General features: G+C 34.0%; 1 protein-coding gene across 4 annotated transcripts; it reads left to right on the forward strand.

The window, feature by feature from the left end:
- Nucleotides 1-839: 839 nt before the first annotated feature.
- Nucleotides 840-13,483, forward strand: LOC147393061 (methyl-CpG-binding domain-containing protein 2-like). 4 transcript variants are annotated; one of them, XM_086457133.1, is made up of 7 exons: nucleotides 840-1,069; nucleotides 2,253-2,350; nucleotides 3,696-3,744; nucleotides 3,931-4,097; nucleotides 10,906-11,282; nucleotides 12,752-12,805; nucleotides 12,990-13,483. In XM_086457133.1, exons 4-7 carry the CDS (start codon nucleotides 4,020-4,022, stop codon nucleotides 13,180-13,182), a joined length of 702 nt encoding a protein of 233 aa, XP_086313259.1. In that variant the 5' UTR covers nucleotides 840-1,069; nucleotides 2,253-2,350; nucleotides 3,696-3,744; nucleotides 3,931-4,019; the 3' UTR covers nucleotides 13,183-13,483. The 4 variants fall into 4 exon arrangements, with proteins under 4 accessions (XP_086313259.1, XP_086313260.1, XP_086313261.1 ...); XM_086457134.1 differs by having other exon boundaries at nucleotides 859-1,069; nucleotides 10,906-11,252; XM_086457135.1 differs by having other exon boundaries at nucleotides 862-1,069; nucleotides 3,931-4,101.
- Nucleotides 13,484-14,235: the final 752 nt, after the last annotated feature.

Below are 14,235 nucleotides of genomic sequence, written 5' to 3' on the forward strand. Positions count from 1 at the left end.
AACAAAGCAACATGCATAACACATAACACTCATAAACAAAACATCAACATACTTATTATTTCAACATAAACAAAGCATCCCGCATAACACATTAAAAATGAAAATCATAAGAAAATTAGAAAATAAATGAAAAAAACTGAGAAAAGTAGTGAGTGGAGAGGTGAGGGAGATGAACGACTAGGTTTTCTTGAAAGAACTTGAAGAAGAGAGAATAAATGAAAGAAACTAAGAAAGGAGTTTGAGACTTTGAGAATTGTTTGAATATTTTTATCTTTTGTCTTTTAAGATTATATTTTATTTTTAAATAAATAAATATATATATATATATATATATATATATATATATATGGGAAATGTTCAGCACCCTAAGTTTTACCACACACTTTAACAAACGTTTTTTGTCCTACATGGGTTAGAAGTTTTGGAATGGGCTGATTTTTGGTGAGGATGATCTCTATGATTAGAAGATCATCCTCCCCAAAAATCAGCCCATTCCAAAATGTTTAGCCCCATGTTTACACGTTGAAAAATCGTGGACCGTCCATTTTTTGTAAATCAATTTTGATGGGGTTAGAAGTTTTGGAATGAGCTGATTTTTGGTGAGGATGATCTCCTCACCATAGAGATCATCCTCACCAAAAATCAGCTCATTCCGAAACTTCTAACCCATGTAAGACAAAACGCGTTTGTTAAAGTATGTGGTAAAACTAAGGGTGGCGAACGGGACCCTATATATATATATATATATAATCCGTACCCGAACCAAACCATGCTCAATCCAATCCAATCCAATCCAAAAGGCTTCGGATTGGTTCGGTAGTCGGATTTACCCGATCTAGTGTGCACCCCTACTATGACACTAAACTGGGATTTATAAACTATATAAAGAACTTATAAGATCCACCAAAACCCTAGCCTGCACCTAAGCCTCAAATCTACTTACTTTGATATATTGTATCAAAATTTTGGGACGAAAGCTTTGAAGATGATAGATCGAGATTGGATGATCTGCACTGCAACGATGAGGTCACTGGTCCGATCCCAGCTATTTAGCAACTCGAAATCGAAGGTCAGTAGTTACTATTCGTTCCATTCAAATTCTGTTTAGAAGGGATTTCTTTTAGTTTTTTAACTTGCCCTTAGATTCGTGTGAATCCTGAGAAGTTTAGGTTCTAAAATTTTGCTTCTATTCTACAAGAAAATCTTCCAATGCTTTCCTTTCCCCTCTTTCTAGAATGATCCAGCGTATGTGATTCTGAGTGATACGAGTATTTTTTTAATTTCTTTATTTTGTTTAAAAGATTTTCGTGGTGTAATGGGTTTCTATTTTGATGGAAAGATTCATGAAGCTTTTGACTGATTTTATTACGAGAGATCATCTCAACAGACTCAAATGTAGCATTTTTATTACAAATAAACCCTTTGGAGTTTCTAACAACTCCAGCAGAACCTTGTCTTATGAAGGTTGTTACCTAACAAACCTTGAATGGGAATCCAAGTCACAAAAAAAATCAAGTCCTTAGGAAAAAAAATATTTGTTGATTGACATACTGAAAAAAAATATTTCTCCATGAAATCTGAAAAACTGTTTCGTTGGATTTCTAATTCGATAATCCACATGATCCCAATAACCTTTAGTAAGATTGGAAATCTCTCTACGTTAGTCATGTTAGCTTCATTCGTAAGATAAGGTTTGCTTAGTAACAAACTTGATAAGGAAATTTTTGTAATAAAATTGCAACCAATGGGTTTGTCCGGTAAATATCTCTTTTGTTTTTGTTAATTTTTGGTTTTTTTTTACTTTAAACATTTTGTTAAGGTTTTCTAATTGGTTAAGATTTTTAATCTTCAATTTATTTTGTTTGATTGGTCTATTAAAATTTGATGATTTTTCAAGTTTAATTAGTTGATTGGTTCGATCATTATAATTTTGGATTAAATTAATTGTTGTGTTAAGGTTTAAATTTTATAAATCAATGTTTAAATTTGTTTTTAAATCATTATTTAATTCTTCTTAGTGTATCATTTTGGTTCCCTTTATTTTATAATGATAACTTATTATATCTTTCTTTTGTGTTTGCGTGGATACATAGTTCTTTTCATCTGTCTGCTTTTTGTTTGATTAAATGACTCAGGATTTGGTTTCCTTGATGCACCAAACCCTCCCTCAAGAGTTTTGTTGGATCTAAGGATGTTTGCTGTCCAATGTGCAAATTGTCTCTAATGTAGGATGTTTCGAATGATGGTAGCAGGTCATGGGCAATTGATAGACCTAATATTGCTCAACCTCCTCAAGGGTGGCAAACATTGATCAAGATAAGAGCTGAGGATGCACAAGATCTGCTGATTTGTATGTATTCCTTCTCAAATTCTGTTTTCCAGCAATTCCCATGGTTATATGAATGAAATTTCGTTCTCCAATTATCCATATTAAAAGATTTTTAACATTGGTTCTCTCTTTTCTCCTTTATTGTCCTAAACTTTTTTTTTGTAGATGGCACACTGTGTTACATAATTCGGGTATAATTTGACTAAAGATAATAAATATGAGAAATTCACACTTAAAATCTTGTTTTTCTTAAAATTCATTCTTGATTTTTTTCCTGTTTTTCTTTCTAAGTGCGTACGACATTGGTGTCCCTTCGACTTTGTAAAGTTTATAGTGATATTCCTAACGCTGTTGATACTTTCTGGAGTGTCCCACTTATTACACCTCTTGACATGCATACACGCACATCAATTTTGGCATCCATAGGATGTTGATTGCATTCGGGAGTCCTCCTTGGAATCGTGATGATCACCATGCTTTGTGTGGTCTAAACGTTGAACATGCTTTTAGAGCAGTTCCTCAAATATTGGTGTGGATGTGGAGCAGAGTCTTGATACAGACAAGTATTGATTTTTAATGGAAATAGATATCAACATCAATGCAGTGGAGGTCTTTGAATAACACAATTCCTAGGGTGGAATCATGATTTCATTTATACTTGATTAGCAAATGTTGGTTTTAAGGAATGAGAGAATTTTATTACTAACAATATTGTACATGTTTGTATATATATATAAAGGACAACGTTCGGTTGGCAAAATGGGAGCCAAAGTTTAGTCCTATATGGGCTAAAAGTTTTGGAATGGACTGGTTTTTTGTGATGATGATCTATCATCCTTACAAAAAATCAGCCCATTCTGAAAGTTCTAACCTCATCAAAAGTCGTTTACAAATTAACGGTAAAAATTGACATTCCTCGATTCTTCAAGTTTTATAAACTGGGGTTAAAAGTTTCAGAATGGGCTGATTTTTTGTGAGGATGATCTTCTCCCCATAGAGATTATCCTTACAAAAACTCAGCCATTCTGAAACTTTTAGCCCATATAGGACTAGACACTTTCGCTACGGTTTTGTCTGTTGAACCCGACCCATATATAAATACATCCCAATAACCAAGTAGTGGTTAGTAATTACTAATTAGTTGTTGACGGTGGTTTTTGAACCCATGCCATGGAATCAACACTCAGACTTAAACCTACTTAGAATCCTGATTTTTATTTTAGATAGGTAAAATAAATTATTTAGATAGGAAAAAAAAATTGGCCGAGGCAACCTGCCTACATACATCTTGTGTGTGTCTTTAAATTGGAATCAATTCTTATAAATTGTTGGACTTTTCTGATTTGCCCTCTTTTGCTATATTTAGGTATTATTTGACGGGGCAAGAAACTACGGTTGATGGTAGAAGTTCAGAAGTATGTCACTGCTTTCTCTATCAATGAAAAGTGCTTAATATTTTCTTTTCTGTTCTTCCCCAAATCACCAATTAAAACAGAACTTATGGAGAAATGATTAAGAAGTACTTCATTTTAGTTTCATCTTAGAAAATAATTGCTTTCTGCTTTTGCCTGACATATGTTCTTATGTTTCCTATTGTGTAGACATCTTAATGAAAATTCGGAGTATGTAAGGGCAGGGTGTCAATTGGTCAATTTTCATTCGAAACCCCAAAACCTTTGCAAAAGACATCATGAGAAAGCGTCCTGCACGTGTGACATCTTCGAATGATGGTGTTGATCTCTCATCGCCGATGCCGCATGAGCTTACCGTAGGTAAAGATATTGCACTATCATAATGAACGTAATAAAAATGAGGGGGTTTATCCCTCAGAACCCTTTGTTGTTGCAACAAAATAAAACTTCATTTGGTTTTTAAGTAATAGAACTACCATCTTTAGATCAAAAACTATTATCCCGAACTGCTGAAATTTGAGTCTTTTTCTTATTTAATAAAAGTCGAGTCAATGACAAGTTGGTTGGTGAGTTTTTGTTGATCCAACCAAGTTGAAGGCTTAAACAGTAACCAATTTGGATTTGGTAGGGACTTTGACACAATAATACCTCCGGGTTTTCCGATTAAAGCTCTTGTTAATTTTCTTTTTTGCTCATTTATTTGTTGATCATGTTTCCTAAATTGTAGCTTATAATAACAAATTGTTTTTGAAGCCGAGGTATCCAGGCCTCTTAGATCACCCGACTAGTCCCTGGGGCATGTGTTGTCCTCTTCCCCCACCCCCCCCCCCCCCCCCACACACACACACATAATTTCTGGGATAAATCCCTGAGTGGTATTGATCATCTCGCCAACCCTTGTGGGTTAGCGTATCATAATTTTTGTTTGTTCCTTGAAAACTCTTTCACCAGATTTTAGAAAATGGATATGTAATCATTGTCTCATGGTGAGACTGATATATCACCAGATTTTACTCTTTTCAATAGTTGAAAAAGGAGGAATCCCCCAAATTCCATTAGGAGTTGAGAATGAGAGAATCACCAAAATAAAATTTTACTCAATTTTGGAATTTTTCTAGTTCAAAATTTAGTTCTTTTACAATAAAATATATAATATGAGAGATTAAGGCAACTTGGAATTATGCCAATCCATAGGAGGTAAAAGTGTCTTTTTGTATCCTCCATGGAAGTTAATTAGATATAATACTCTTCATTTTATTGGCAAAAATATGTACTAACCATGATATTTCTCAACATTGAACCATTCATACAGAGCTCTTGTTTTATTGATGAATCTGATGATGCTTCTAGAAAGGAATCCATGAAAAATTTGTAATCTTATTTTCAATCCCATCTGAAGGCCTTTCTCAATGACCTTAATGTCATAATAAATCAATCTAGCAAAAAGCTCCCCAAGAAGAGTAGTCTTTATGCCTAAAAATCCCTTGATACCAACCTGCACAATCTTTAATGATACCATTAATGCTAAGCTTCCAAACATCTTCATCCAGAAACCTTGCTATCCTCCTGAGCTTGTCAGATTGTTCGGTTTGGTTGGCATCCAAGCAAGTGTGAAGAACTAACTGTTCACATATTTGGGTATGGTGGGAGCCTATTCAAACATAGCTTTGAGATAGTCCCAAACATCCATCTTGTGTTTTGGGATTTAGTTGTCGATTTTGAAAATGAATCCTGTAGAAAAACCTCTGAATCTTTGTGTATGTGTGAGATGTGATTGCAAGGTCAAAGTTGAACCTTGAAATCATTGTAAGTCTCTCAGTGTTTTAATATCCAATGTGCCTTTTCTCCAAGCAAGGATGATAACCTATGGAGCATCCAACGTTTTCTTATTCAATGACCAATTTCTGCTAACAGTGCCAACGACTTGCTACAACTACAATGGTGTGGATTACAAATTCCCAAATGTAGGACACGTCCTCAAAGTTTGGGCTCAGTGTGCACTCATTCTTAGGTGGGTGCTCGTTGAACCCCACCCTTACGGATCTATAACCATGTGGTAGTTGGGGAGAAAGATATTAGGGTTTGGAGGGTTTTTTAAGTGAACATTTTTTCAGGAAAATAAATTTTCTCCCTTGGAAAATCCCAAGAAATTATTTTAAGAAAAATTCTTTAAATTTTCAACCCTTGTACCCCTTATTGGTGAGTTCAAATTGAGAGAAAGAAGGGAAACTAAGTTCTTACATGGAATCCTATAATTATAAGAAAACAAAGAAATCCTAACTACTATACTCATCCTAAAAAAAATAAAAAGACTGGATTGCCTCTTAAAAGCGTTAAGTTTAATGTTCTTAGCCGGACCAATCAAAAGGTCTGATCCCTGATCAAAATCCTAATAAAACTCTAACTAGGATTGTAGATGTCTAACATCACTTGAACAGTAATGTTGTCCCAAGACTTAGAATCGGTAACCATTGTCTTGGGAGCAGAGGGTTGGGTAACAGAGGCTGATGACATATCAACAGATATTTGGTAGGCATAATCAGAATGTCTCCATCTCTCCCAACCACAATCCTTTATATGACCAGTCTTTCCACAATAGTTGGCACTTCCAACTATATCTATCAGTAACACGACTAGAGTCACCACCACGTGTGCCACTACGACTACCCCGATTACCAACCCGACTGTGTATGGGAACAACTATTGATGTGCAAGGTAAGTCAAGAAACTACTCAACAATCGAGAACAACCAGCACCAATAATCCACAAAAAAAACTGCATAAAAACCTGATAGGGAAAAAAAATCACCTTCGTTCAAAGTTGGAAAGAGAAAAAATCTGACTAGAAAGGAACATAACACATCGGAGAGCAAAAACATTGTCAAAGTAGTAGCAATAGGTGTAGAAAACACCTATGAGAGGGGTGGCAATGGTAGATGACAAACTATGACTACGATTTTTGAGAAAATCTAAAACCTTAAAACCAGCCAAAAACGACCTAGACACCACCAAGCGCAAAAAATCGGCCTATAAAGCTCCCAAAACTGATCATGAAAATCCAAAAAAATCACAACTCACAACCACCAACAAGGCCCTAGATATACATCTAGGGATTAAAACCTTTTTTTGTGAGTAGAAAACACTATTCAAGGTATTGTTCACGTAGCATTGTTCACATGACACTGTCCACAAGCACTATTCATGGAATACTATTCACAGATTTGTTCTAAAAACTGAAATTTGGGGCGTCAAAATTGCAACACGGGCTTCACGATCATCTGCAAACTATAAAAAATCATAAACTACACCAAATGAAAACTCCAAAGTTGTGTTTTGTACCAATGCCTTTGGGTTTGAACAAACCGGATGAAAAAGAGAAGAAGAAAAATAGGAAGAGGAGGAGGAATGGATTACTCTACGAGCAAAAACGCTCTAATATCATGTTATAGACCAAGAATCAATCCACAAGAGAAACTAAAGAGAAGAAACAAAGAGAGGAGAGAGAGGGTCGAACTTGAATAGATTGGACCCCTTTTCTTCTCTATTTATATTAGAATAGCATGTGGGACTCACTTATATTAGAACACAATAAAATAAAAAACTCTTATATATATATGGGTCTCGTTCGGCACCCAACAATTTGCCCAACATGTTTTGTCCTACATGGGTTAGAAATTTTGGAATAGGCTGATTTTTGGTGAGGATGATCTCTATGGTGAGGAGATCATCCTCACCAAAAATCAGCCCATTCCAAAACTTCTAACCCCATAAAAAATGGTTTACTAAAAAGGGACGGTCCACAATTTTTCAACTTCTAAACATGCGGTTAGAAGTTTTGGAATGGGCTGATTTTTGGTGAAGATGATCTCCTAACCATAGAGATCATCCTCACCAAAAATCAGCCCATTCCAAAACTTCTAACCTATGTAGGACAAAACATGTTTGGCAAATTGTTGGGTGTTGAACATTTCCCTATATATATAGGTTATATGGACCGGAAGACCATGTAGAGTGTGGACTGAGGTCCTCATTTTGGTCCTATTGACTTCAAGTGCACCTTATTCTCTAGATTTCGTGGAATAGCTTAGGTTTGGAAAAACAATAACTATTATTATTATTATTATTTGGGCTAGATCTTAGACCTTGAAAATGGATGTCCATTGAACTGCCAAATTTGAAATTTAAATCCAATGGTGAAAAGTGTTGTTTTTTTCCCTTTTCATTTTATTTTGAAGTTCATGATGTTTATGTTATGGGTGCCACATACATTTCATTCATACTGTTAAGTGGTCCTTCGGTCCATATATCCCAATCTCATTATATATAAGAGGAGAAAAGACAATAATGTCATTACAATGAAAATAAAAACATAGAGCCCTATTTACATAAAAGGTCTAATTACATTAATGCCCTTCCAAAATAAATCTCTCAACAAAGCTACCTATGTAATTATACCACCCTTATATTTGCCTAGTTTGGTCGGGTCAAGGTTAGGTTAATCAATTTTGGGTAGAAATATTTCATAGACGGTATCTTATTTTGGTTATAAAAACGAGGTTTGCGTTTCACAGGGGGCATTTTTTGGTTTCTTTTCCAAAATAACTTGAGTTTTTTAGGTTTTCTTCACTTGAGTTTCTACAACAAGGTATCTCTTGTTATTTGTTGATTTCTTGTTGTACTTATATTGATTTAGAAACACTATCATTTCGTTCGCTTTTGAACAATGTTTTCATCCGTAAACCCATAGATTAGGGTTTGGTTATAGAGGAAAACACCGAATGCCCTAAGACTTTCCTGAAAGGTTTTGCGTCAGATAGATTCTACCATTGTTCTGAAAGTACCTAGATTCAACATTTGCAAACCCTTATTTAATTCTTCTGAAAATGTTGTTATGATTTCCTTTATTTTATACTGATTACTTCTTATTGTTTATGTGTGTGTTTGCATGGATAGATAGATGAAGTCCCTTTTTAGCCCTCTACGATTAGTTTGATCAAATAAAGAAGGATATGTTTTCCTGCTTAATCTACCATAATACTACCTTTGAAATTTTATTTGATAATTAATGTATATTTGTTGCTACTTCTTTTATTTTGTTCTATGTTGTGAACAATTTTGTCATCTCTAGCCCTAAATTTGCAATAATACAAATCATTATGGGTTTGTTTATAGAGGAAAACGCTAAATGCCCTGAACTTTCTTGAGATGTCTACCTAAATTTTTGAAATTCCCTAGATTTAGTATCTATAAACTATTATTTACTTCAACCTAATATATTTTCTTGATCATCTTTATTTTGTAACTATTGATTATTATTTATTTATTTATTAGTATTATTTGTGTAGGTGTGCATGCGTGGTACATAAATGAAGTTCTTTTGAGATCTAAATTTAGTTTGATAAAATTAAGAAGCTTTTGTTTTTCTAGAAATTCCTACATAATGCCTATTGAGATATTATTCGAAAATTAATGTATATTTGTAGAAACTCCTTTTTATTTTTTATTTTTATAGATTTGCATTGATACAAGACATTTAGGGTTTGGTTAGAGAAGGAGATTCTAATGGTTAAAATTTTCATGAAAGAATTTGTTTGATGTTTAGAAATTTCTTAGCTTTAGTATTTATAAACTATTATTTAATTCTACCTAATGTATGATTTTGGTTATCTTTATTCTATAATCATTACTTGTAAATGTGTGTGTGGTTTGATAAAATAAAGAAGTCGTTTCTTCTTCCTTTTTTTTTTTTGAAAATCTTACCATATTATCTATTGAGAGTTTATTTGACAATTAATGTATATTTGCAGCAACTCCTTTCATTTTGTTCCATCTTGAGAATAATTTTTCCATCGCTAGATCCTAGATTTGTATTAATAAAAGTCATTTAGGGTTTGGTTATAGTAGAAAATGCTAAATATTAAAACTCTCCTGAAGGTAGAAAGATTTTGTCTAATGTTTTGAAATTTTTTAGATTTTGTATTTATAAACCATTATTTATTTCCACTTTATGTATTTTTTTGGTTTTATTTAGTTTCTAGTTATTATTTTTTTTTTCTTTTTTCCATTGATACGTAGATGAAGTCCTTTTCAGCCTTCTGCACTTAGTTGACCAAATAAAGAAGTATTTATTCTTCTACAAAATCTTTTCATAGCTATTGAAAGTTTATTTGATAATGAATGTATATTAGTAGCAACTCCTTTCATTTTGTCTGATCATGTGAACAGTTTCTCCATCCCTATACTCCTTGATTTGCATTAATACAAGTCTTTAAGATTTTGGCTCTAGGGGAGAGTTCTAAATACCTGTTGAAGATTTATTTGACATTTAATGTATATTTACACCAACTCCTTCCAATTTTTATTTGTTTTTGTTGGGATAAAAGAGATTGGGCTATGATATTTCCACAATAAAAATATGAATAAACCCATATGTTTTTATTATTAAATCACACCATAAGTGAATGGATTCAATAGTCACAAAATCTCATTCACTTATGGTGTGATTTTTTAACGATATCAGTAAGGGGTTTGCTCATACTTTTATGGTCTTGGAACAGCATGACTTATAAAATTTCATTAGAAAAAGGACCTTGAGAAGACCTACCTATATATATCCAGAAGAAGCAAGAACTCAGCAGAACCTAAACATACCAGGTCCAGTTTAAGTACAAAGTCCTAAGAAAACACCCTTCATAAATCTTAAGTTTTTTTGCTCCTTCCTTTCAAGTCCCCCAACAACTCCTTTAATTTTATTCTGTCTTTTCAACAAATTTCTCATCCCTAGATCCTATATTTGCATTAATACAAGTAAACTAGGATTTGGTTACACAGGAGAATGCTAAATGCCTAAAAATTTCTTGAAAGATTGTCTCATATGTTATCAAATTACTTAGTTTCATTGATTTTAAACCATTATTTAATTCTTCTTAGTGTATCATTTTGGTTCCCCATATTTTATAATAATAACTTATTTATGTCTATCTTTTATGTTTGCGTGGATGCATTGAAGTTCTTTCCGTCTGTGCGCTTTTTGTTTGATCAAATGACTAAGGATTTGATTTCTGCAAAAATTATCATAATACCTATTGAAAGTTTATCTATCGATTAATGTAATTTTTTTTTTCATGGAATATGTAATACATGAGCTTTAAAAAAATCTATGCAGATGCAGTCTCATCCTGAATATGCTTCCCTTGATGCACCAAACCCTCCCTCACGAGTTTTGTCGGATCTAAAGATGTTTGCTGTTCAATGTGCAAATTGTCTCAAATGGAGGATTATCCCAACAAAAGAGAAGTATGAACAAATCCGAGAAAGTATCTTGAAGCAGCCTTTTTTTTGTGAAAGTGCTCGTGAGTGGAGAGAACATATAGCATGCAATGATCCAGCTGATGTTTCGCATGATGGTAGCAGGTCCTGGGCAATTGATAGACCTAATATTGCCCAGCCTCCTCAAGGGTGGCAAAGATTGATCAAGATAAGAGCCGAAGGATGCACAAAATTTGCTGATGTGTATGAATTCCTTCTCAGTTCTATTTTCCTGTAATTCACTATAACCGTTATATGAATGAAGTTTCGACCTCCTATCAATCCATATTAAATTAAATAAATTTTAAATTTGGTTCTCTTTTGTTCTGTATCTTCATAATCTTTTTGTCTATAGATGGCACACTGTGTTACATATTTCAGGTATAATTTCATTATAGAGGATAAATATGAGAAATTCACTCACAAAATCTTATTTCTTAAAATTCATTCTTGAATTTTTTTTTTTACTTGTTTTTCTTTCTAAGTGCGTACGACATTGTTGTCCCTTTGACTTTGTAAAGTGCATAGTGATATTCCAAACGTTACTGATACTCTCTGGAGTGTGCTCACTTAATTCTTGTGCTATAATGCCTCTTGCATGGGTTTTATCCACTCTCCTACACACACACGCGAGTGTGCGCGAGTGCACACACACACACAAAACTGTCCCTGGCACACACCAATTTTGGCATCCACAGGATGCTGGTTGCGTCCGGGAGTCCTCTTTTGAAATAGTGATGATCACCATGCTTTGTGTGATCTACATGTTGACCATGATTTTTGAGTAGTTCCTCTAATATTGGTGTGGATGTCGAGCAGAGTCTTGATACATACTAGTATTGATTTTGAATTGAAATAGATATCAACATCAATGCTGTGGAGTTGCTTTATTAACACAATTGCTAGGGTGGAATCATGATTTCCTTCATACTTTTACAAGCAAATTTTGGTTTTAATGAATGCGAGAATTTTATTACTAACAATATTGTACATTTTTGTTAGTAACATATATATATATATATGTTCAGCACCAAACATTTTGGCAAGCATTTTCCCAACCATTTTTGTCCTACATGAGTTAGAAGTTTTGGAATGGGCTGATTTTTGGTGAGGATGATCTCTATGGTGAGGAGATCATCCTCACCAAACATCAGCCCATTCCAAAACTTCTAGCCTCATGTTTACAAGTTGAAAAATCTTGGACTTTCCATTTTTTGTAAACCATTTTTGATGGGGTTAGAAGTTTTGGAATGGGCTGATTTTTGGTGATGATGATCTCCTCACCATAGAGATCATCCTCACCAAAACTCAGCCCATTCCAAAACTTCTAACCCATGTAGGACAAAAATGGTTGGGCAAAATGTTTGCCAAAATGTTATATATATATATATATATATATATATATATATATATATATATATATATATATCCCAATAAGAAAAGTAGTGGTTAGTAATGACTAATAAGTTGGTGACAGCGGGTTTTGGACCCATGTCATGGAATCAACACTCACAGACTCAAACCAACTTAGAAACCTGGGGTCAATTTTTATTTTTTAGATAGGTAAAATAAATTATTTAGATACAAAAAGAAATGTAGGCCAAGGCAACCTGCCTACATACATCTTGTATGTCTATTTAAATTGGAATCAATTCTTATAAATTGTCAGACTTTTCTGATTTGCTCTTTTTTGCTATATTCAGGTATTATTTGACACCATCGGGCAAGAAACTACGGTCAATGGTGGAAGTTCAGAAGTATGTTGCTGCTTAGTCTATAAATGAAAGGAGCTTAATATTTTCTTTTCTGTTCTTCCCCAAATCATCAATTGAAACAGAACTTGAGGAGAAATGATTTAGTAGCTCGTTTTAGTGTCATCTTAGAAAATAATTGCTTTCCAGCTTTTGCATGACATACGTTCTTATGTTTTCTGTTGTGCAGACATCTTAATGAGAATCCGGAGTATGTAAGGGCAGGGGTGTCGATGGCTCAATTTTCATTCAAAACCCCAAAACCTTTGCAAAAGACCTACGTGAGAAAGCGCCCTTCACATGTGACATCTTCGAATGATGGTGTTGATCTGTCATCACCGATGCCGCATGAGCCTACGGTAGGTAAAGATATTGTATTATAATAAAGAACGTAATGAAAATGAGGGGTTTTATCCCTCATAACCCTTTGTTTTTAGATCAAAACCTATTGTCCGGAATTGCTGAAATTTGAGTCTTTTTCTTATTTAATAGAAAGTCAAGTCAATGACAAGTTGGTTGGTGAGTTTTTGTTGATCAAACCAATTTGACAGCTTAAATAATTACCAATTTGGATTTCCATCTGTATAGTACTAATAATCCTGAGTATTATTATCCCTGGATGAACATACAAGGCACTCAGCCATTCAGGAACAGTGCCTAAGATTGTTAAGGTTTTTTCTCTTATACCTTGGCTTACTTTTGTTTTCGTTGTTGAAGTATGTCGGATTATTATGTTTTGAAACAGAACAGAAACTAGTAGAAACGGCTACAGTAATATATGTGTCCATATCAACTGCAAGGTTTTATGCTTGTTAATTTCGTATGTAGCATGGAATTTTGTTTTGAGTCTGTTGAAGCATTTATATGATGAGATTCAGGAACAAGCCCGTGGATGAATATTCCACCTGTCACCTTGATTTGTACTTTTTTTGGTCCGCCAATAGGTCAGTGGGCTCGGAATTTTTGGGAGATTTTGTCAAATTTTTTGTTGCTTTGTTTCTGTATAAGAATCTTTCTCGACAGTGAACCATTCAAAGCTCTTGTTTTATTGATGAATCTGATGATGCATCTAGGAAGGAATCCATGGAAAATTGTAATCTTATTTTCAATCCCATATGAAGGCCTTTCTTAATAACCTTAAGGTCGTAATAAATCAATCTGGCAAAAAGCTCCCCAAGAAGAGTCATCTTTATGCCTAAAAATCCCTTCATATCAACCTGCATCATCTCTAATGATACCATTAATGCTAAGCTTCCAAACATCTTCATTCAGAAACCTTGCTATCTGCAAAAAACTTCTTGCAGCTGCCCCTCCTGAGCATGTCAGATTGTTCGGTTTTTGGCCTGCAAGTATTGTAAGTGAGGTTGTTTGGTAGGCATCCAAGCAAGTGTGAAGAACTAAATGTTGTTCACATATTTGGCTATGGTGGAGACTAT

This window comes from Akebia trifoliata, chromosome 10 (genome assembly GCF_017979445.1).
Source record: "Akebia trifoliata isolate Shusen 1 chromosome 10, ASM1797944v1, whole genome shotgun sequence".
Lineage (NCBI taxonomy): Eukaryota > Viridiplantae > Streptophyta > Magnoliopsida > Ranunculales > Lardizabalaceae > Akebia > Akebia trifoliata.